Raw genomic sequence first — 25,532 nt, 5'->3', positions numbered from 1 at the left:
AGGATCAATGCAAGTCCTATAAAAATGCTAGTGACATTATTCACAGAAGTAGGAAATAAGCCCAAGACCCATGTGGAAGTTTCAAAGACTTCAAATAGCCAGAGCAGAGAGAATCATGCTGGAAAAAAATCACAGGCTCCAGTCTCAGGTTATACTACAGATCCTTAATAGCATAATAAAAAAGAAGGCATGCCAGGAGACTAGAATAAGGGACCTAGAAATAAATGCACATACCTACAGCCATCTATAGCCCCTACAGCCAGCTACCTGCAGCTGCCTACAGCCCCCTGCAGCCAGCTACCTGCAGCTGCCAACATCCACATACAGCCATCTATAGCCACCTGTAGCTACCTACAGCCACTTATAGCTATCTGCAGCCACCTACAGCCGCCTACGCTTTGACAAAGGGTCAAAAAGACACATTAAAAGAGCAGCTTCCTTCAGCTAATGGTGCTGGGAGCTGGCAATCCACCCCAGAAGAAGGAAATGAGATCTCTCACACTTGGTCACACTTGGCATAAAAGTCAACTCTAAATAGATGAAAGTAATAATGTTAAGACCCCAAAACTATGAAACTGCCAGAAGTAAACACAGATAAAACACCTAGACACGGGCGTAGGCTCGATTATCTGAAAAGACTGCAGACATACAGGACATCACCCCAGTGACTGACAAATGGGATTACATGAAACTAAAAAGATTTTGCGGGGCAACTCATGAGAGTGAAAGTCATGAGAGTGGGGTGAGCTTTACAGCAAGGACTTGATTTCTCCAATCTGCAAAGGAGCATGAAAATTAAACATCAAAACAAATATTCCAACAAGCAAGTACAGTAATAAACCACAGATGAGCCTCGAGAGGAGACACACATGGCCAATGGGGGGGGAAAAAAAAGCTCAACATCTGTAGTGACCAGAGAATACAAATTAATACTGCATAGAGATAGGCCTGGAGGTACACGCCTGCGAACCCAGCTGACAGTAGCAAATTAAGGAAGGAAAACTTGACTTTGGCTATGAAGTTCAAGGGTAGGTCACGGGGAAGATCAGGGCAGCAGGGGGTTGAGACCACTGGCCACATCAAGTCCATTACCTCCATGGTCAGGAAGCAGAGCCCGGTGACTGTTGGCACTCCTTTTCTCAAAGTCTGTGGCCCCAGCCCACAGAAGGGTGCTACCCACACATTCAGGATTGTCTTCGCACCTTTTCATTAACCCGATCGCTTAAATTCAGCTTCAACCAAGGTCTCAGGACGTGGGAAAATAAAGCCATACTCTTTGCCAAAGCGTCACCGGGATAGCCTGTATATAGCCCTCCACTGTCCATATTTCTCTCAGCATCATCACTTTCCAAACCCCACCAAACTGGTTCCCAGAGCTCTGCTTGCAGCAATCTAGGAGTCCTTTAGCCTGCATTCGCAAACTCTTCCGCATTCCTCTTACAAACCAGTTCCAAGAGCACAGGAGCCACATGGTCAGGTTATCACAGCAAGGACGCCACTTGCCAGTGCCAATCTTCTTCAGTGTCTGCTTCTTTTTTAGAACGGTGCAAAATACCTGACAAAAGCAACTTAAGAAAGGGTTTGTTTTGGCTCACAGTTTGACAGAAACACTCATAGGGAAATCGTGGCAGAGGAGCTTGAGAATCCGGTCACATTGCAGGCAGAGCCAGATGGAGGCAGGCACAGTCAGGTAGAATCAGTCAGAGACAGGCAGAGTCAGGCAGCAGAGAGATGACAGCTGATGTTCAGCTTGCTTTCTCTATTTTATTCATTCTAGGACTCTAGCCCAAGGGTAGGGATCTCCCATGTTCAGGGTGGGTCCAACCACCTTAATTAGATCGCTATAGGAAACCCCTCACAGACATGCTAGAGTCTCCTAGCTGATTCTAGACCCTATCAAGCTGACCATCATTATGAACCATCACAGCTTTTTGCAAGTTTGAAGCCATCCTGTGCTACACAGTGAGACCCTATCTCAAATAAATAAGGGGGGAGGCATGTAATATTTCCCATATCCAAATAAATGACTACAGTAAGATAGGATTTGGGGAAAGCTTGTACAGGAATAAAGAGTAGCAAATGAATTTAACTGCATTATAGGTAAATAATATGGCTACATGAAGGAGAAAAGAGTGATCCCAAGTATTGTGACTACCACAAAAATGCTTTAAAAAGAGCTGTGCATGTAAGAATTGGCATTTTATGCACACCTGTGTACTGCCAAGCTCTGCCTTCTGCGAGGAACTCTGTATCACTGAGTTTTGTGTCAGTGTGGCCAGAGTGGCTGAGGAAAAGACTCAAAGGGGCAGTTTTGTTTGGACCCACAGTTTCGGAGGTCTCAGTCCAGTCGTTGCTTGGCGCACACGCTTGGGAGAACAACACAGGGGAGCTTGTCAACAGCTCACATCATGGCTGCCAGGGGACAAAGAGTAAGACAGAAAGGGGGCAGGAACAAGATACTCTAGTGCTCCAGCTAGACTCTTCTTCCCAAAGATTCCAAATTTCCCCAGAATAGTGCCACTGTCCGGTGACCAAGCATTCAAAACACAAGACTGGGCGGGGGACCACGACGATGGTGACATTCAATTCAAACCACACGAGCCTAGAAGCAACGAACACAGCTCCAAGAGCTGAGACTCTAAATACTACTCTCAGGAGGGACTGGTGAAGCATGCTTTTAACCCCCTGAGACAGGGTTTCTCTGTGTAGCCCTGGCTGTCCTGGATCTCACTCAGTAGACCAGGCTGGCCTCGAACTCACTGAGATCCACCTGCCTCACCACTGACCAGCCATGAAACACACACTTAATGCCAGCACTTGGGAGGCAAATGCAGACAGATCTCTGTGGGTACAAACTAGTCTGGTCCACACAGTGAGTTCTAGGCTAGCCAGGACCAAAACAAAAGACATTCTCAAAGCTCATTAGAAAAAAGGATTGATTCCAGCCCCAGCAGGACAACATGATACCAGATAGAAAAAGTTCAAAGTAAGAAAGGAAGGTGCTAACTCAGCAAAGGCTGAACACTGAGTAACAGCCCACATTAAAATCACAGTAGATTCTGCCCATTAGCCCAAACAGATTAGCATTTTAACTAATAAATGAGGAAGAAATAAGAGAAGTAGAAATCATCATCAAGCAAATCTCTTGAATAACTATTACAAATAACTAGCAATGAATGATAAAAATGTGGGCTAAATATTCTGAGAGAGGGAACGGGTCACTAGTCTTTGATTACATTGATTGATTTGATTACATTGCCCATTGATTACAAAGGGTAATCACCTGAGATTACAAAACAGTCACCTGAGAAGGCAGGGTCCAACACACCAGCTCAAAGAGATCAAAGGAAGCCTCACCTTGTAGTAAGAAGTTCTATTCCTGGACATTGCACCTGGAGAAGGGTACAAGTTGACATCTCTTGTATACTTGAAAAAAAAATAAATAAAGGTCTAACCTCTTTCTAATTGTGAGAAAATGGCACACAGAATCCAGAGGGAGGACTATGAAAGACCAGACAGTGACCTTCACAAGCATTAAGCCCATGACACACAGAGGAAGACAGGAGAATATTCAGAATGCCAACTAAAATGCTATAAAATCTTAGTGCTCTACAGGGAAAATTGTTAAAAATCTGAATAAGATTTGTGGGTTAATACTGTGGTATCAGTGTTAATTTCCTTGTCATTCTATTGAACATATACTAATCTGAGGGAAATCTGGTTAAGGATATAGGGGGGCTCTTTGTATTATTTTTACAAATCTACTTTGTGAACCTACACATATCTCAAAATAACTGTAGGTTCAGGGTTGAACATTTCAAAGCAGTTCTATTCTTTAGAGAATGTCCACATGAAATACCCTTTTTATTACTATTTGATTGGAACCTTCAGACACTGATGTGTAAATTATGTCAGAAGAGTGCTGCAAACCATCTCCAGTCAGCAGAATAATGTTTTGTTTAAAGTATCAGAAAATAAAACATAGCCCAATGTCTCTTTGGCAGATCTGTAAAGAAAACGGGACTAATGTGTGCTTTCTTTCTTCACAGATGTAATTTCCAAAGCTGTAAATAGTCACCAAAGGCATACTGTGTACTCAGAATTCAGCAGAATCATATTGATTTCACAGGATTTTGTGGGACATCTGTTACCCACCACAAAGACTGCTTATAAATCGTTTTGTCCCACTTCTTGTAATACCTGAAGTGGCTAGGTTTAGCCAACAGGAGGCAGAAGCCAATGCATAAATGTTCCCCTGTCTTGTTTCCCAGGCAAACAGATCTGAGAAAAACTATTACTATACCATCAAAGATTGGATAGCAGTCACCCATACAAACCAACAACTCCACAACAGATCTTATTATTTCCCTGGAGCTCCATTTAGCTCCTTCGGTCTCTCCTGCCAGCTTAATGGGATCACTTCCAAATGACCTACTTGCTTTGTCTTAGGGGATTGTAGAGAGAGGAGTTGTGCAGGCTCAAGTGAAGAAAACTATACAGGCTGTCCCTAAAAGACAAGTTATAGATACAGATAAATAAATTCCTATCAGCAGGAACATTTACTAAACCCACAAAACATCTATTACTATTCTACCTCATTATCAAACTCTCCCGGAGTCTAATGTGGGACTGAAAGCATAGGCCAAGAGGGCTTTCCATGGTCTTGGAGAGAAAACACAGGAAGTAAATCAAGCTGAATTTTCTTTTATGCCACACAGTCAAAAGCAGACATCAAAAGACACCTTCAGCACAGCTCCCAGCCTTACTGTGCCCCTGTAAGAAACCTATCATGAGGCATCAACAATGATGAAAAATGACATTTTGACCTAGATTGAAAAAGAGGTTTATTTATGTGAAGGACAAATGATGCTTTTTCAAAGATATTCTTCCATGTAACGTAGCAGTTAGTATGTTTGTTTGTTTAAAAAGAGTAGCCTAAGAGAAACACACAGTAGAACCCATCATTTGTCAGGAAACTCAAACTTATTGCTACTTGATTTTAACAAAACAGCTACCACACTGCACTCAGCAGCCATGGCCATGATGCTTTATGTTTATACACAAAGCTTTGCTTCTTCTCATAATTCTGTTTTGCTTTATTTCTTATAGTATTGGTCAAGTGCCGGGCAAACTCTGCCACTGAGCTCCAACCCCAGTTACCCAGGACTTTCTATCCTCGTGGTAATGTCTGCTTGTCATCCAGAAGATTAGCTACTTCTCTGAAGAAGAGAGGGAACAGGAATTAGGAAGCTAACATTTCGTTAGCTAATGTTCAAGTTCCTCATTGCCTTGAAGAAATATATAGACATGAATTTGGAATAGCCACTAAGCATAGCATACCTTAAGTCTGGTCTTCAAGGGACCAAGCAAAGTTCTGAGGGTAACTGGGCTGGAGTCTCCTTCTATGATGAATGATCCTTCCTAAGTATGAGAGAGAAAGAGAGGGGGGGGGCAGAGACACAAAGAATTTTACCATAAAGTGAAACTCCAACAGGTCTCCTTTTATTACCTCTAGTTGTAACAAGCTTTCTTATCAGTCTATCTTTGGACTGCCAGTCCACAAATAATGACCTGGAGATTTACTATTAATTATGAAAGCTTGGCCTTAGCTTAGGCTTTTCCCCAACTATCTAACTTAATTAACCCATATTTTTAAATGTATGTTCTGCCACATGGCTTAGTTACCTCTTCTTAATATGGCACATCTGACTTGCTCAAGTCTGCTGGCAAAATCTCTCCTAGATTCCTCCTCCCAGTTTCTTTTTCTCTGCCTGGAAGTCCCGCTTATCATCTCCTGCCTAGTTATTGGCCATTCCGCTCTTTATTAAACCAATCAGAAGGCACCCTGGGCGAAGACATATCTTTACAGTGTATACGAATAATCCGAAACATCCAGTATTAAACACTAGAGGGCGACATATGTGTCTAACTCCCAGCCCCATAAGGCATGTTCCCTCAGCAAGTCAAAGCATGCTGCGCATTGCTTCTATACACTATTTTCAGTCTCCTAAAGAATGGGATGAAAACTGTTGGGAATGCAGTATGTCCTAAAATGTTCTATCAAATAGTAAACTCCACGCTAGTAAGATGGAGATTATCATTTACCAAGTTGTATGTTGTACAATAAACCTGTGACTAAACACTGCAACCAAAAGCAAACTGAGGAGGAAAAGGTTTATTTTGCTTACACTTCCAGTTTGCTGTTCATCACTGGAGGACATCAGGACAGAAACTCAAACGGGAGGAACCTGGAGGCAGGGGCTAATGCAGAGGCCATGGGGGAGGTGCTGCTTACTGGCTTGCTCCTCATAGCTTGCTCAGCCTGCTTCCTTACAGACCCAAAGACCACCAGTCCAAGGTTGTCACCACCCTGTTACTGGAGTTTTCTTGTCCTGCCCCAGGTCCCATCATCCTCTTTTCAGCCCCAAATAAGCACACAGAGACACATTAATTATTAAACTGTTGGCCAATGGCTAGGGCTTCTTACTAGCTATCTCCATCTTAATTATTAACTAATTTCCTTTAATCTAAGTATTTCCACATGGTCTTATCTTACCAGAGAAGGGTTCAGATCTGTTACTCCTTCCTCAACTATATGGAATTTCCTCATAGTCCCTCTCTGCCTATTATTCCCAGAATTCTCCTTGTCTCCTAATCCCACCTATCTTCCTGCCTCTATTGGCCAAACAGTGTTTTATTCATCAACCAATAAGAGAAACATATATACAAAAGGACATTCCCCCATCACCACCCAAAATAGGCTGGGTCCTCCCACATCAATCACTAATTAAGAAAATGCCTTTCAGGCTTGCCTACATCCCAATCTGATGGAGGTATTTCCTCAATTGAGGCTTTCTCTTTGGTGACTCTAGCATGTATAAGTTGACATAAAACCAGCCAGTACAGGTCCAAGGACCAAGGAAGGTTGAGTACTAGAAAATGTATGAACAGAAACATACATATGTAAAACTCCATACACATTAAGGGAACCCAAGCCACAATGAGTGCCAGATCACAGTTCGGGACCCTGGCTCTACTGTTCTATACAAATAAACAATGCTCACATCTTGCCAACTGAATTAAATTTTCCTTAAGCATCAATCCTCCCTCAGCAATAAAGCTAATTACAAATGTACCTTTTCCAAGATAAAAGAACAATTATATTTTATTAACTCCATTAATTTTACCAAATTAACTGCTCTATTTAATAAAACATAAATTGTTATCTGAGATCTTCAGAGGACAGCTCTCAAGCATTTCCACCACAATTCCTCTTCTGCCCTGAGAAAAGTCACTGTCTACAGGGGTGTCCAACCTTCTTATATTGTACAACACAACACTGTCACCTACAGTGTTGGACCACATTCACAGCTATCCTGGGACACATGTGGCTCACAGGCCATAGGCTAGACACACCAACACAAGACATTTAAGGGCTAACTTTACCGAAAGTATATACAGACATAAAACTCCCAGCATTTTATAATACTTCATATTTTACATTTTCACTAGAACAATAATTTATCAATTGGAGCTAACAGTTAATTGAGAGCAAAGCAGCAATACAGATGCTTAGCTGGCTTAGTAATGTTTGCTAGTCAAAGAGAGAGACAAATGTCAACAGGAGAGCCATATTTAACTTCAGGACACAGCAGTTAAGTTTAAACTCATTCTGTGTTTGTGACATCATTACACTTCAGTATACAGATTCCCTAATGTAATGGGACAGTAATCGTCTATAAGAACAGCTTTGTTCATATTCAATGTTCACAGAATACTAAATTAAAAGGAAAGAAGCTTTTTCAAGTATGAACCCATTATATTAAGAGAACATCTGTTTCAGGTACACATAGGAAAAACTCCTATGATAGACACACCCAAACAATCTGGGTAATTTTTAAAAAATAGCTCTAAAATCATGAAGAGATTTGAGAAACTCTTCAGAGGCCAAGAAGCAACACTGACAGCTATCTGTGGAGCTGCTGGGTAGCCTTTAGCTCACTGGAGAAAGGTAACTGAAAAGCCCAAATTCAGCTTCTTGGTTGGGTCAAACCTTAAAGACGTAAGTGGGAAAATGTAGGGGGATAACAGACTGGCATGAAGCAAAACTGCCCTAGACAGCAGAAGTCATGGCACTCAGTAGAGCTTGTTAGTGGGGTGTAAGTGGCATTAATGTGACCAGTCATAGTGGACACACTTTCCGAGCAGTCCATTTCAGAATGCTTTGGTCTGGTCAGCAGACTGATGGACCTGAAGTGCTCTACTACATCCTAAGGCGAGTGAGCATCATAAAAGCCAGAACTCATTCCAAAAGGAGACCCGCGGAGATCAAAGCTTTGGAGAGGTTCAAAACGGCCACAGAAGGAGAACTCAAACGAGAGGTACTGGGAGAGGCAATGTGCATGAGGGTGACCTTGGGCAACTTTCAGCACAGAAGGCTGTGCCAATATTATAGGAAGCTACAAAATAAAGGGAACGGGCCAGTATGCCGAATAAACAGTGGTGAGAAAACTACTAAAACTGCTAACATCAAGTTCTGGGCCTCTCTCTGTGCCAACAAATGGGTTTCACAACAGCACACTCTGCCCTTGGGTTCTAATGTACCCTGACCTTTTTGCCTATTCTCAGCAGAGACTCACGCCTCTCCTCACCAAGAAGTGAGGGCTCTAGCTTGGAAAAAGTCCCCAAGCGGGGGGATTCACACTACTCTGTAGTGACAGAGGTGTCAATTTTTATTTGTTGTTTCTGTAAAGCCTGAATACTCAGGAAGCTGACCGTCCATAGCGCTCCCCAATATCCAGGGAAAGTAGAGAAAGCAGAGAAAGTCTCTGCTCTCAGAGACTCGGGATGCTCTTTGGGCTGAAGCGTTTCCATTGGTTTCAACGATCCCTGTGGGACACTGCAATCCTTGTAACAAACAGACCTGCATTTAGAAACAGTACATCTGATTCTAGATTCCAGACGCTAGTAAACAGGGTCAGTGTTTGAAAGAACTTAGGCAGTACCTCTTGTCTTAACATTCACAGATATGAATAGCCTTTCCTTAAGCCAGGAACCTCTCTGTCTGTCTGTCTGGAAGATACATTCCCTCATTTCTTCATTGTCCAGATAAAACACAGAACACTGGCTGTTGGGCCTGTACCCAGTTTCTATTGGTTCCGTTTCCTTGTAAAGAGGTCAAGTAATTTTATTTATTTACTCATTGTTTGTTTGTTTATTGGTGGGGTGGAACTGGAAACAGTCGTCCTATCAGGAGATTAACAACACAAGAATAACCAGGAATCTAAAATCTCCTATCATCTCATCTTGAAGAGAGACACCTGTCTCATTCAAAATATGCCCCAGACCTTCAGTGCAAGCTTTCACACTTGAGCTTTCACAGACATAAAACGTGAGGGAACAAGAAAACGATGACACATTGTTAAAGGCCGTATTGTTAAAGGCCATCCTACCTTATCCAATTGACAGGGAAAATGCATCCCTCCTCTTTTACTTCATGGCCACCTAATTAATACTCTTGGCACTGTATGCTTCATTGCCTGGACCAGAACACTCCTCATAAGTGACCCCATATCATAGCAAAGCATTTGACAACCCAAGTAGGGAAATTCAGACATTGAGCAGACTAGCCACCAATGACTGGATTAGTAATACAATCCCTGTTGGTTACCCACTGCAAGCTTTGTTACCTTGATAAATTAATACTTGTCCTTGTTCTGGTCCCTGATATCACCCAAGGTCTGTTTGATTCACCAATAGCTTTTGGATAACAGATTATAAAACCCAGTGGAAGGAGGAAAGGCAAGCTCTGATCTGAGAAACGGGAAATTCTGGCTGCTTGTTTCAAGTCTTTTCTGCTTGCATTACAAGAGGCTTTGGAGGCATGGGGATGGAGCACCAGCTAGACAGTGCCACCGGCTAGACAACTCCTCAATCAAGAGATCCAGGGCCCTGACTGAGTGAGAGCCCTCCAGGTTTAATACTGGCGACTTTGAAGATGCCATATTTGCATCATTGCCAGCAGTGAACAGGATTTCTCTCTCTCACATCATCTCCAACATTTACTGTCAGTTTATTTTTTTTTTTTTTCATGACAACCACTCTGAGGCCAGATAGTATCTCAAAGTAGTTTTACTTTGTATTTCTCTACCAAACACCCTTTTAAATAGTTATTGGCTATTTGCGTTTCTTTCTTTGAAAAACGGCTATTCGACCCATTAGCCCATTTGTTAACTGGCAGTTTTATTTCCGTGGTGTTTAATCTCTGCACTCCTTTGTGAAATCAGCTATCAGATCCCTGTCTGCAGGGTAGCTGGTAAAGATGCCCTCCCATGCTGTGGGCTGCCCCGTGTGTCTTGCTGGTGTGTCCTTTGCTAAACAGAACCATTTTATGGTCATGTCCTCTCATCTGCTGATACTTGAAGCTAGTTCCTGTGCCATTGAAGGTCTATTCAGAAAGTTCCTGCCTTCCCTAATGTCTTGCCTAGACTTTCTATGTTTTCTGGAAGTTTCAGCATTCCAGGTTTTAAACTAAGATCTCTGATCCATTTTGGACTGCCTTTTGTATAAGGTGAAAGATAAGAATCTAATAAGTCTTCACAGGTGGATATCCAATTTTGCCAGCACCATTTGTTGAATAGGCTATCTTTTTTCCAGTGTATGCCTTGGCCTCCTTTGTCAAAACTTAGTGGGGAGCACAGCTTTATTTTATTCTGGGTCCTCTACTCTACCCCAGCGATCTATCTGTCTATTCTTATGTCAGTACCAGGCCTCCTTTATCACTATAGCTCTATAGTATAATTTGAGATTAGGTATTGTCAAGTCCTCAGCAGTGTTTTCTCCTTAGAATTGCATTGGCTGTTTGTGGTCTTTGGTGATGTCATATGAATTCTTGTACTGTTTTCAAATTGCCTGGTATGTCAGGGTGGGTACCACAAGACCCAACGATTTCACTCCTAGGCATATAGCCAGAGAATTCCATATCCTATTGTAGAAGTTTATTCAGCAGGGCAAGGAAATATAACCAGCATAGCTGCTCATCAACACAGGAGTGAATGGAAAAACCTGATTTTTATAACAAAGGATACTTGTCAACACTAAAGAAAAAAGAAATCACAAATTCTCAGAAAGATGGAAAGACTTAAGTGTATACTAAGCAAACCTCAATGATCTCAGAAAAAAGAAAGCACGTTTTCCCACATATCAGATCATAGCCTATGCTTATGTGTGTACATGTCAGTGCAGTATAACTTGCAGAAAGGAGAACGACAAAGAGTAGGCAACGGACATGGCATGGAAGAGGATATAGTTGTCATGGCTTTTTCTTTTCTTTTTCTTTTATTGGAAAGTGCATAATTGATAGGGAAAGTGTAAAATCCAATATGAAGTCCCACAGCTTCAGAATGGCTGTTCTAACTGTACAGAAGTTCACTGGCATGTATAGACTATGGGCCTGGTCAAACTAATATATATTTTTTTTAATTTGTGAGTTATTTACAATGAAGTTTTAGTTATGAAAAATATCATCAGACCCAGGCAGTGATAGTGCACTTGGGAGGCAGAGGCAAGAGGCTCTCTGTGAGTTTGAGGCTGTCTGGTTTACAGAGCAAGTTCCAGGATAGCCAGGGCTACACAACAGAGAAACCTCTGCCTCAAAAACCTAAAGAAATAATTATCTTCAACACTAAAAAGTCATAAAAGTAGACGATTTACATGGTCATGGTGGTGCATGCCTGCAATCCCAGCACTGGGGAGGTAGAGGCAGGAGGATTGCAAGGTCTAGGTCAGCCTGGTCTATATGCCACCCTGCCTCAAACAAGAGAAAACAAAAACTGAGATGATGTCACTAACAATTCTGTGGCTGGTACTGCAGACTCAGCCCAGCAGTGCTGGGGATTACCTTGTATTCTTGTCCTATGGCTTAGAAGACCACAGATTCTGATCATGAGCTGTCTCCAGATGTTTGAGATGCTTGGTCCCAAGTTAATGCTACTGTGCAACTCTTATGTAAGCATACAATTCAAAGGGTGCTCCTACTAGAAGAATGAGAAAACCTAACATTTACTGACATCCGAAACAACCATCAGGGTACCCTGACATATGATCACATGATATCCACAGCAGTGAGGGTGGAGATATATCACATGGCCAGCAGTGAAGTGTGTAGCTCAACCCAAAGAACCATAGTAAGGGGTGGACAGGAAAATGGCATCATCTATAATCAGACCTCTGACACCAAATGGGAGGTGGGGAGGGTCTATACCATACATTTGCTTTTCTATGGCCCCAAACCTGATATCCTTTTAGTGCTAGCACTATTGATCCAGAGTCAGTGTACTTACTGTCCACAAGCTAATGCCATAGACTTCCTCTCACTACTTCAGGGTGCCAATCACAAGTCCAGGCCTCCCAATCTTGCAATAGCTACAAACACAGTTCCCCCAAAAGCCCTGCTTTTGGATACTTGCTAGAAAGCTTACACCAGGGAAATGGTTCATTTACTATTGCTGGTTTATTCTAAAGGATTCAACTCATGAACAGTCTAAAGGAAGAGAAATCCGGAATAAGGCACATGGGAAGGGGAGCAGTCTTCATGCCTTCTGAGCACACTGCACCCCATCCCATCTCCTCCATGTGATCACCAACCCAAGGCTTGTTTAGGGTTTTAGTAGCGGTTTTGCTACAGAGGGATGGATCCTGGACTAACTCACTGGCCAAAGAGTACATGACGTCAATCGTCAGCTCCTCTTCCCACTGAATGGTAAAGGAGGATTTTCTATCTTCTAACCATGTGCTACGCTGCTCTAGAAATCAGCCCGTATCCTAGCAGGATGGGGGGGGGGGTGTTTTCAGCCTTCACCTATCAATACACACCCTCACCACTCACTTGCAGTGATCCAAAGTGCCTAGAAGTTCTTGTATAAGTAGAAAACACCAAATATTTTAACAAAAGATGCTGCTGCAACCCATATCACAAAGGTTTCAGGAACCAAGGACTTTACTACTGAGGTATTTTCATTCTTATGGCACCATAATTCTAGGAATGTTAAGTTTCAAATAAATCTAAAACCTGCCAGACACACAATTATTTATTTTTAGAAGGACATTCAACTAAAATTTTTACCTTAAAAATTATGCGATCTCAGAGCTGTAGAAATGGCACAATAGTTAAGGACAAAGGTCGGGGGGGGGGCATTTCGAATCCCAGTACCCACATGGTGGCTCACAAACCTCTGTGGGCAATAAGCACACGTGCAAGCAGGCACAACACCAACACACATTAAAACAATTCTTATAAAACAATTATGCTTTGGGGCTGTGGAGCTGGCACAGCCACCAAATCGCTTTCACACATGTGTGAAACATGGAGGTCGGCACCCCAGAAGCCATGGAAATACGGGGTGGTACAGTGGCTTCTGAAATCCCAACTTTGCAAGGCAGACCCAGGGTCCTCAGTGCGCCTGCGCATTCATAGCCACAGCTCCGTGTTCCACCGAGAGCCTGCCACAATGAATACGGTTAGGCTATAGAGGATGACAGGAGATCATCAGGGTGTGCATCCATACACAAACATGCACACACAAATGAGAAAAATGCGGAAGAACAAGTGTTTATGAAGAACGGAAGTGCGCCTTGAGCAGTCGAGTGGCAGCCAGGCCCGTTACCATGACACCCGGGAAAAGGCACTGAAGTCCCTGCCCTCAGCACAATAAGGTAGAACATACAGTGTAAGGGACTGCAAGCCCCAGTTCCTCCGGGGCCCTCTTCACCAAAGACAGCCTAATAAGGGTGACAGGCATGAGGTCGATAAACACCTCATCATCCGCATGCCCTCAACTAAACCACAAGATGGCACACAACAGTGGATTCGCAGTCTCTAGGCTGAGCAGGGCCAGGCTGAGTAATGACAGCCATTTTACCAGGACCCTGTGTAGTAATCAAATAAGAAACGCAACAATATGAAGATTGACACCGAAGACCTAAGTGCTTGCATTTTGCCTGACCAGCTGCGTTAGTATCCTCTGTAGTGTCTGGCATAGATTTTTTTTTTTTTTTTTTTTTAACCCAAGAAGCCTTCTTGTAAAAGCAGCTTTCTTAAAACAGCCTGGATTTTCCCAGTACACCCTTTGAATTTTTTATATTTTGTTACCTGATAATGTTGAGATATTAAAGCACTTGGAGGTTTTTGACACTTTATCATTTCTCGTTACGTGTACATGAGCAGTGGCCCAGGAAAAGCAGCTGTGCTGCATCCTCTGGAGCTAGAGGCATAGGCAGCTGTGAGCTTAAACGTATCTATGTTGATACTCAGCAAGGTTCTTAACCACTGAGCCACCTCTCCATCTTACAGACTTCATCTTTAACTGGTAGAAGTTAATAACTTAAAAAAAAAAAGGTTAACTGATGAGAAAAACTACTCTCAAAAGCACCATTTACTGCCAACTGCAACTCCAAATTAATGGTGGTAGAAAGGCATTTGCTGCTATAGAGATTAAAACACACACACACCTAAAACCATAATGGGTTGCTCAATTTTCAGTTCTTCGTGACAAAAAGGACATGACTAATCAGAACATTCTACCTACTTCTACTGCAACCCCAAAACTGTTCTCTTGGAAGATGCATGCTTGTTTGTGCTACACAGTAGCCACAGGACTAAAATGATAGAAGAAAAATCTTAGCAAAGCTCCAACAGGTATGCTGTGCACGGGCAGGTAGCTGTTAGATAGACCAAAGAGCCTTTTCTTCCAGTCGTCATTAACACTGTAGGTTTCAGTAGAGACCAATTTTACAGCACTTTGGTGGAGGTACAGATATGACAGGCAAGAATTCTCTAGCAGATTACGTGCACAATATTCACTCTAGAACCATTCATGTAGTTCTGTACACTGCTGGTATCAAACCAAAATTCTACAGGTGTCTACTGTAAGTCTTAGAGATTGCTTAGATTTGCTTATAAGAACACCAACACCTTAATTTAGGATTTTGATTTTCTATAATAAAGCATTTTCTAATTAAAAACCCAACAATGTCAAAGATACAAGAGAAACACTAAAAACAGTGTTTGATTATAGAGTATTATTCTCCTGAAGTGATTAAAAACTGAGCCTTCTGGGTCACATGGAGTGACGTGTCCACCCAACCTGGAACACGGCTGAGTGGCAAGTGGTTAAGCATACTTTTCAAACATGAGCCGAGCAATCACTATTCACTGCTGGGCTAGAGACTGAGCTCAGCTGGTGGGATGCTCGTCTGGCATGCAGGGCGGCACTGGAAACAGTGCACTCCTGTAACTCTACTACCCAGCTGTAGGGGCAGGAGGACCATTCATTCTGCCACTCTTGGTCAGCCTGGGACACGTGAGATTGTCTGAAAAGAAATCAATAGAAATCATACTTCTCTCCAACATTATTGAAGTGCTTAGAAACATTTATTTTGTGCTTAGAAAGTTTTTCTAAGCCACCACAAACTACATATTCAAACTGACAGCAGAACATTTAGTATTATAAAGGAGAGGCCTAAAAGGAAGCTGTCGCACATCACAGCATGGCAAGTCTAAGGAATTCACAGAGCACGTAAGGGGAAGGAGCGCCATAGAAACCACTATTCCATAAAGGCTGGGTGACTCATTCCCAGAGTCATGTGGTCTGCTTTCCCCTTGCAGACACCAACACCCACCCCCCTAACACCCTTCCCTTGCTGTAAGATGAAGCTGATGTAGTCCATCTTGCTGATTTCCACTTGTGAGATGCACAGGACAAGCAGATACAAACATACAATACAAACTTTGTCTTTAAAACACAACAATGTTACGATTTTCAAACACAAAGCAATATACTGACTATAAAATCCATCAAGAATCTGTAGAGGACAGATATGCTAAAAACACATAGTACAAGATGTTTCTCAAATAGAATGCAGACTTCATTTTACATCAAATTAAGCTTTGAGTTTCCAAAATATAAAATACCAAAGCTTTTCCACATCAAACTTTAAAAATCAGCAATTTTCACCTTCCCATTAAAAAGAGAAAAGAAAAGAAAACCTTGAGACCACTCAAGAATAATAATTTAAAATCTGGAATGTATAGCCAAATTTGTACAATTTCAAGTAAACAGTCCAATTTGATGATTTCCCCCAGTAAATGTCAACATAAAATAATAGGAAAGTACTGTTTACCCACAGTAAACACAACAGTGATACTGTTAATTTTATTGAACTTAAAAATATAACCCATGGCAAAAAAAAAAAAAAATTCATATAGTCAACAAGAGGACCAAAGCAGGCCACCAACCTTAGGAATTAACACAATACCACAAACTTATAAAAACTTTGAAGTGAGCAGCATATCCTAGATGTGATGTATAGAAATGAAAGCTACAAAGAAGGTAGTTCTGTTAGCTGTATAGTCCAAAACCTATGATGAAGCTATGGATAAGCGCAGCATTATCAATGAAGTACACATCTTGAAACAATGGGCAACGTTCCCAGTTATGGGAAATATGTTCCTTTTTTCACACAGTGAAACTGAGAAAAATGATGTGAAATGAGAACTATCTCTCTCTAAAGTAATTTTCTTAAATACCCCAGTAATGCAAATCGTGGGAAAGGCAGTTTTGAATCTTACATGAATAGATCATTAAATATAAACACAAATCTTACTGCTTGGCACCAGGATCTTCTGAAATTAAACAACTTTAAAACATCATAATATTCTTAAAACATATTTCAAACTGTTACACCTAACTGCTTTATTTTCTGAATGAACTGTCCAACCTAATGACAACCTAGACTGTATGTACAAGCAAATCACAGTTCACTTTAAAACAGAGAAATGATAGCAATCTTCTGTTTTGTCAAAACCATAATATTAAGACATCTGTAAAAATTAGGATTTCTCTGTGGCCAATGATGGGCCCACACAGCGCTGTCTTATGGCACTCTGAGGAGTGTCTTTGCTTGTTTCCTCTTTATTTTCGATTTCCTCTTCTGAAACATCTTCTTCATCAGCCTCTTGTTCCTCCTCCACTTTTTTCAGAGGTTGAGAAAATTCTGGTGAGGGTTTTTCTTAAAGATCAGAAATGTGCTTTTGTTAATGGACTAAATTTGCTTTAGGAAAAAATTCAAGATACAAAGATTCATAAGCCATGTTTAGATTCCCCCCAAAATAAAGCAAATATTATAACAAGATTCATTTACCAAATGAATTCTAATTACCTATGTGTTCATAAACTAACCCAAAATTAATGAATTAGTGTCAATGCAATTAACATAAAGGCTGTGATAAAATATACTGCATTAAACAGGCCATCTTGTAACAACCAGATGTTAATTTTTCAGTCTGTAAATATACTAAACCTTCCTGTTTCAGCGCCTAGGGAAACAAAAATCCAAATTTATAAAAGCTGCACTCTTGCCCAGATATTTTCTCAAAACTGGGATCTATTTCCCCACCCTTGCCTATGTAATTTACTGAGGTATAATTACAAACAATAAAATTTGGCAATCCCACACACCCATGTCTACTTTTTGAGGGCTAGACGCTAATTAAGTTCAAAGTACATTGTGTTCTAGAGACAGACATGGAAGCTAGAGCTGAGGCCAAAGGGTTTCACTGTACTCAGTGACCCTAGACTGCTCCAATCATAGGCAACTCACCGTTGCAGGGAGGGTTACCCAGCACAGTAAGCTGTGAGGAAACTCGGTGATGACAACCTGGCATACCTCTTCACACTCGGTACTGAACCTTGCCCATGAAATGCCCATGGGACTTCAGTGGGCAGTATAGCTTATAACAGCAGTTTCCCTACCCAGAATGTTTCTGTCCCCTCAAAGAGTAGCAATGCTGGTGACATCTGTTGGGCCTCACACCTAATGGGGACAGTACTACTTAAAAAAGAGCAATACTGCTGGCCGTTCAGCATTATACAACTTTGTAGATATAAAACATAGTCAATTGCAAGTAAAATTATGTGTCTAAAACAGCAAGTGTCAAGAAGCGAGCTTTTCACAGTGGAATGCCCCAGAATTTCTTCAGCTCTAGAGTCATGAGCCACAGCCTTGGATGTTCATTCACCTTACACTAACTGGGCAGAATTCAGTTCACAGCAAGTAAAGTGAACTGAACAATTCAGACTTTCTCGTTTAAAAGTGGCAAAAAATTGTAAGTAGGAAGCAATAAATGTCTCTAATTATGTAAACTAATTTTGTAGCATAGGCCACTACCAACACCAATTAACCCTTAGTCAGTTTTTCCTACTATTGTACCAGGAAAAAAGAAAGAAAATTAGCTATATACAAAGAAATCTTCAAATGTGGCCACGACCCTAATGAATGATGTCAAAAGTGGAAAATACTTAAGTTTTTAAAAAATGGATCCATGGATATAGTAAAATTTTCAAATAAACTGATTAGCCCACTGCTATGAAGTATCTACAAGCTACATGAATATTAGGTTTCTCTGGATTATAACAATGTTAGATGGAGAGCTATCATTTTATATGAAATATGCATCTCTTCCCTTCCCTATATGCAAACACAGCTGACAAGGATCACCATTCCACATTTACAGAAATGAAAAGCACCAAATGGTTAGGTTGTGCAGTGGGTGCAGCTCAGTGTGTGCTCGCCTAGCATGCATGCAGCCAGGAGAGTCCGGTCCCAGTGCCACACACGCAGGTGCACACACCGACTTACTTGGAGGTTGTTGCTGTGGTTTGCGCCTTTTTGAAGGACAAAAGCAATCTGCCACAAATATCATAAACTGGAAAAATAAGCAGAAATCTAAATGTACGACATGCAATACAACTAGTATTAACAATACTATTCATGTTTTCAAGTATTTTTCTTAGTACTCTAGAAATGGAGTACTTACAAGTCCCAACATCAGTCCTGAAAGCACAGTGGCGAATGCAAAAACCAAGTATGAGCCCCACGCTGGTAAACCAAGGTCGTGAACGAAATAGCTGTGACTAGTCTGAAATAAAGAGATGTAATCTAAAATCATGCTCATTAAAAACAAGAGTTACAAATGGTTAAGAAAGTAAAAGCTTAAACCATACCCTGATGTATACAGAGAGCTGAAAAAGTGCTGACATCGTAGTCATCCTAAAAGACAAGAGAATTGAAAAGTTGAACAAAGACATACAGCCTTGCCTATGTCTATACACTGTATCTCCTACTCTCTATTTATCCAACATGACAGACTTTCTTGCTGCTATTAGTCAACCAAGAGCCTTTAATGAGATATAAATAACAATGTAAGACATAATCACCAAGCCATCATGTTAAGTAAAAACTACTTTCACACTGTTAAATGCAAGTGCTTTGGATGAGCTTGATGAGTAAATCATGAGATTCTCAAGATGCTTCTGAAGCTCAAACAGAAAAGCACTCTCATGTTGCTTGTGATTTTTAAAAGGCAAGTAGGTGTGGTGGTTCACACTTGTAATTTCAGCACCCGGGAGGCAGGGGCAGGAGAAGCAAGCTGGAGTCCAGCCTGGGCTCTACAGGAAGACCTTGTCCAAAACAAAAGTGAACTGTAAAGCCTCACTGTAGTCTGCACTAAGAAATCTGCACCAGTATTTCCAGGTTCTGTAACAGCCACTGCTGCCCAGTGGGCAAGTTCTGATGGCTGAAGGATGATTAGATACAAAAGGGAAGAATGCACTTCTTCCAAACAGCACAAGGGCTGATTTCTTCTCTTATTCCCAGAAAGCACTGCAGCACTGTGCTCTTACAGTTAGTATTCCAAATCCCCATCTTCTGATGGCAAATGTGGGTAAGGGTAGGAGTAATTTAACCACACCCAGACAGTGCCAGGATAGCCTTAGCAAAGCTCAGACTGCCAAGTTTCCTCATCGTAGCCAGAAGCATGCCTGCCATTTTCAATCCTAACTGCTATGATGAATGTACTAAATCTAGCAATGTATACGCTCACAACATTACTCACTGATTAGACACATCATTCACACACGTTATCAGGGATAATCACCTAGTCACTTCATATTAACAATGAAGTACGTGGATGAGCACTCTCACTCCCATTAAAATTACCATCAAGCAACAGCCTTACCCATTAAGCCATTCAGTTTCTAAAGGATAGCTACAACCAAAAGAAAGCTGAAATTCTCTGAAAGGGACATTCAATGTGATCCTACAAAACACCTAATCTCAACTCACAAGAACAAAGGTATCTGTTTTAAAGGTCATAGTAAACATATATCTGAATAAACCATAAGAGGGTTTATGCATCATGCTTTACTCACATAAAGTGCAATTACTTCTGAAGTAAGGAAGTCCTCATACTTACAGAACAGAACTTGGGCCAAACCATGATGACACAGGTTCAACATTCTTCCATTCCTTCTCACTTACGAAGTTTATGAAGTCCTTCTTGGTCCTTGGTCCCAGGTAACGCCTAAACTCACCATCTTTACAACTAAAGACCAGAACTAAATATTAACTGGCAGTGAGAAATAACTGTTTTACCATTTCCTCATTTTGAAGGTTATTCAGTCCTAACCTTCAAAAACACTAGCAAAACACCAAAACATGTTACACACTGATGGCATCATAGCCCCAAACATATAAAAACATGTTTTAAGACTTTATTCTTTCAAATAAAAAAACTGAAACACTGCAAGGAGAAAATCCCCTTTAAGCCTTACATCTAATACACATGTTAAAGGGATTACTATAGGAAGTTCCTGGAATAGTGCCTGATATACAAGATCAAGTTTTTTTAAACTTTACAGTTACAATTCTGAGGTAGTTCTCTAGTTCCTGGATTCTAATTTAATCATCTCAGCATTCTACTTGAAGTTGCTGTAGGCAGCTGATAGCAGTTGTAACGGGTCAAGTCTCCACCCTTTTCTCCGGCTACCCTCATATTCTCAACATCTAGCATTCTAGAACATGAGAATCCTCTCATCTCCCACATCTTTAAGTGTCAATAGTGTCCTACCTTACATCAAGGTAAAGAGACTTTTCATCTCTAATTTTATTAATTCGGGCCTTCTATCTGTCTTTTAGTTAATTTGGATGAGAGTTTGTCAATCTCATTGATTTTTATATACAAAGTAGGGATAGATTTTTTTTTTTAAAGTTAAAAAAAAAAAGGACTGAGGAAAAAGGGAAGATTTAGTTTGTTAATATAACTTTAAATGAGGAAAAGAAGTATTTCCTGGTATTTAGCCACCAGCTAATCACACCGAGCGAGGTACAAGTCAAGTAAACAGACTACAGATTGTCTCTCTGCAGATTAGTTTGGGAAAAAGTTAAAGGTGCAGAGCCAAGACTTGTTCATTCCAACTCACACAACCAGTCAGTGTAACAATAGTCATTTTAGCAGACCATATTCCTCCTGTTTGAGACTTCTCAGAAAAGAACACTTACCCTGCATTCTTGAAAATGCTACTTCCAAATTTTCATTTAACCCCCATGTTCTCCAGGAACTGCTCTGGCCAACTGTGGCTTCTCTCTATCACAGTTTCCTACACACTTCTTCAGGAATCATTAAGACTCTGGGCTCATAGTTACTGGCTATATTGAAGAGGACTGACCACACCATTTGATGAGAATATCACTTTCCAAAGCAATTACAAACTTCTGAGAACAGGGAATGTTTTACGTATCAGTTATTTACTGTCTGTCTGTAAGATGTAGGGTACCATTAAAACCAAATCCAGCTCTCAGAAGTCCTTGCTGGATATAATGAGATTACCTAAGCTCTTCAAATGTAATCAAAGTCAGAGGCCTACTGCTCTCATTACACTAATGATGCATTCCTCTCCATGACCAAGAACCTCCAAATACTTACTGATAAATAGAAGGAAGGGCAGTTATGATAAACCGTCCACTCAGTCCTACAAATGACAAAGAAAACACAACAGATTCTTGTTAGGGACATTTGCTTACTGAAGAGATGACTCTAAATTATTTAAATACTAATAAGAACAAGAAAACACCTAAAGGTGAGCTTTGTAATCAATAATGAACATGTGAATTAGTCGTTACAGCAACTTTGAAGATGCATCAATGTACATAAGTCAATTGAAAGGTTTGTGAAGCCTTAATACTGGTTATTTGTGAACAGTTAAGTACCTGAGGAATTACTTGTACCTAGTGTGACTGACTAGCTGTGACCAGCCAAGGAAAAAAACCATCTTAAGAAGGTTTCAAACAAAAATGCATCTGTTATTCAAGAACAAAGATAATTATGTTGTTGCCAGAATGAGAATGGTATCACCCTGTGAATACTAGAAATGCAAAGAAACAGTACTAGCCAGACAGACTTACAGTACCTGTCTGCTCTGTGACGTCTACTTTTGCAACTTTAACCTCAAGATCTTCACCCCATTCGGCAAAACTCTCCCATTCTGGCTGAAGGTTCTGACAAGCTGGGCACCAGGGAGCGTAGCTGTAAGATACATACAGTCAAGATGGAAAAGTTAATGACATTACTGTGAAGAACATTGAAGCATAATTTCTGAAGAATGTTTAAACCTATAACGCAGGAAATGATCCATATGGGTGGCTTATCCCAACCAGAAAGTTCAAGACTTTTACATATTTATTTTTTTAAGGTCACTAAATTCAGTAATTTTACAATCAGGGTCAACAAAGTATTGGATAAATAGTACTGGAAAAATGGAAGTACCTGGGCTGTGCAAATTGCAACCATGTACATAATCCACTGGGAAGGATTACCCCAGGTAGGCAAATTTTTCGTAATAAACTAAGCTGGGGACCTGTGGTTCTTATGTACAAATATCACTCCAAACCCAACCTTCACACAAACACTAAGCAGTGCAGACAAAACTCTATAGGTCAGAAACATGTCAGCCTGAGTCCAAAGACCCTGAGCTTACAAAGTCAGTGGCCAAGGGCACCAGAACTCTAATCACTTCTCTGAAACTATCTTTCCAGGTCCAAGTTTTTCCTCAGAATTTTATTTTCCACTTCACTGAATATCGTAATCTGCTTCATCTTACAGACTTGGGAAGAATTTTACTACACTTAGGAAAATACTTCTGTAATTTCAAAAACTGTTTTAGGAAAATCAAGCTCCTAAGACAGGCATGTAAAACAAGACAAACCAGTTAGTGTTACATAAAAAAAGCCAAATTCTTTACCAGTAAAATTACAATGAAAGCATCTCTATAATAAAGCTGAAAGTAATTCACTATTAAATATAGACAGTTATGACCACTGCCTGGATCCTTCTTTTTAAGTGTGTTGTTTTTTAATGCTTTTAAAAGGCTTCTTTAAATTCCCAAATTTTAGCCAAGGAGAAAGGGAAGCACCAAATACTGAAATTTCAGATCAATACTCAATATTAAGCTAGATTTGCTCCCCTTCCCACCTTTTCTGGATATTATATTTACAGTGAGACAAAAAGTTTAAAGGTATCTCTCTGTAATACTTGAGTATGTATTTTATATATGTGTAACTACTGCATTAACAAACTGCTAATGGGCACAATTTAAGTTATTCATGACAATGACTCAAAACAACCACCATTGTTTATAGTTCCTCTCCTGAAAATTCACTTCAATTAGGTTCACTGAATGTTTTCCCTAGCTTACCCTCCACTACCCCCCCCCCCCCAAAAAAAAAACCAAAACTGTTCTAGACCTGTCCTTTTGTTCTGTGCCTCAGGTGTTACTGATCTACCCAGGATGTTCACGTCTACTTTTTCTTTTCTTTTTTTTTAAACACCTTTCTCTTAACGAGCAACCCTAAATATAATCACAATATAGGAACGCACCAGAATCTTGCTAAAGGGCTGCTTACAATAGTGCCTGCATATTTACTCGAGGTCCAACAAAGCCACTAAGAGCAACATCTGAACAGACCAATCTATTTTTCTGTAAAAGGGGCGGGGGTGGGGTGGGGTGGTGTAACTGCTCTACAGAACATGTAGATTAATTACAAAAGGTATGTAAATATACTTAGTGGTGCTCAATAAACGGTTAATATCCGACAATGGTGCTTTTGTCAGTATCGACAATGTCGCTATCAATTGATTAACCATACCATCAATTTATCATCTAAAACAAAGGCCAGAGGTAGTTTATATCCTACAGCAGCAAAACGGACATTAATGAAATAGAAGCATCACACGAGACACGTGATTTTGTTCGACTAATAAATGATGAACTGGCCTATTAATAATCACACTAGAGCATACGCAATACTTTACAAAGGCCTAGTAGTCACAATTCAAGCCAATCTCTAAACTGCAAAAGCGCACGCCCATAGAAAAATGAAATTCGGACCAAAACGGAATGAATGCAGGCAAGGAGGGGAAAATAGGAAATAAAGACTTTAAAATACATTTCAATTTATTCTGCATTTACAATAAAAAAAACTAACCCACAAAATAAAAAATAAAAGAGCTCCAAATTCAAACATTACAAACAGATAAATACAAGGATTTATAGTGACAGCTTTAAAGCGAGATTCTTTTCAATATCATCTTCCGTAAAATTTGGAGATTTGAAGTCTAATGTCTATAAAACATCACTAAAATAGTCTACGGAACTAGTCAAGACCTGCACTCCACCCACTCCCACCCTCAAACCCGCCAGGCTGTTCTAGAGAATTCGATGTGGCACGTAATCCTTTAATCGCGCCACAGTGCCTAGCAACGACGAAGCGCGGGTGCACGCTTAGACAGACAACTAATACTCCCGGGTACGAAACGAGCCTGGAGCTGGGGGTGGCAAAGGCTGGGACTCCGAGCCTGCCGGAGGATGGTGGGCTAGGCTAGTCAGGTGCACGCTCGAGGGAGGGGCGCGGCCGCGGCCACCGCCGGACACCCAAACCAGCCCCTGGCACTTACAATTCTATCATCCACTCTCCTTCCAGCAACGAGGTCCAGTTCTCATCGGTGAGGACGCGCACGTTGCTCCGCCGCCCGTGGGCCCCAGGGACCGCCCAGAGCAACAGGACCAGGGCTGCCAGGGGAACCAGGAGACGCCCCAAGTGCGCCATGTCAGCCGCTCGCACTGCCTCCGCGCGCGCCCGCCTGCCCGCCAGCCCCGCCTCCCCGCCGCAGCTCCACTTCCGCTCTGGCGGCCGCTCCGCTCATGCGCACGGAGAGCCTGCGAAGCGCGCGAGCCCCCCCAGCGACGCAGTGCGCATGCTCGGGCCCTGATCCCGGCGGGAGGTGCGGGGAAAAGAGGGAAGTGCGTCTGTGCTAGTGCGCAGGACTAAAGCGGAGACTGCGGCTTGTGGCCCTCGGGAAAGCGCAAGATGGGGCGAGCGGAGGGATCAGCATGGTGTTATGGGGCTGAATGGCCACGTCGTGCTCACCACTGGCTGGGAGGGTCACCATGACAGTTTTCTCTGGAACTTCCCATATATATATATATATAAAATCACCAATTAGAACGAATGCCGGTCATACTGCTCCTGCAATGTTCTAGTGACCCACTACCCCATGTACTAGCCAGTTTCGGGGTGATGCCGAGGGTGTGTGTGTGTAGGGGGTCTCATTAGAAGAAAGGTAGTCGTTCGCGGAAGAA

General features: G+C 41.4%; 1 protein-coding gene across 1 annotated transcript; it reads right to left on the bottom strand.

The window, feature by feature from the left end:
- Positions 1-16,169: 16,169 nt before the first annotated feature.
- On the bottom strand, positions 16,170-25,060 carry Tmx1 (thioredoxin related transmembrane protein 1). Its single transcript, XM_051195960.1, has 8 exons — positions 24,848-25,060; positions 22,305-22,420; positions 21,821-21,866; positions 20,312-20,440; positions 19,062-19,107; positions 18,875-18,976; positions 18,697-18,763; positions 16,170-17,067 (listed from the first exon to the last, which is right to left on the bottom strand). The coding sequence occupies exons 1-8, from the start codon at positions 24,997-24,999 to the stop codon at positions 16,889-16,891; spliced, it is 837 nt and encodes a 278-aa protein (XP_051051917.1). The 5' UTR covers positions 25,000-25,060; the 3' UTR covers positions 16,170-16,888.
- Positions 25,061-25,532: the final 472 nt, after the last annotated feature.

The sequence above is a fragment of the Phodopus roborovskii genome, unplaced genomic scaffold (genome assembly GCF_943737965.1).
Source record: "Phodopus roborovskii unplaced genomic scaffold, PHOROB, whole genome shotgun sequence".
Lineage (NCBI taxonomy): Eukaryota > Metazoa > Chordata > Mammalia > Rodentia > Cricetidae > Phodopus > Phodopus roborovskii.
Note: the sequence above shows the minus strand (reverse complement) of the source record. Positions and strands in the feature narration are given on the sequence as shown.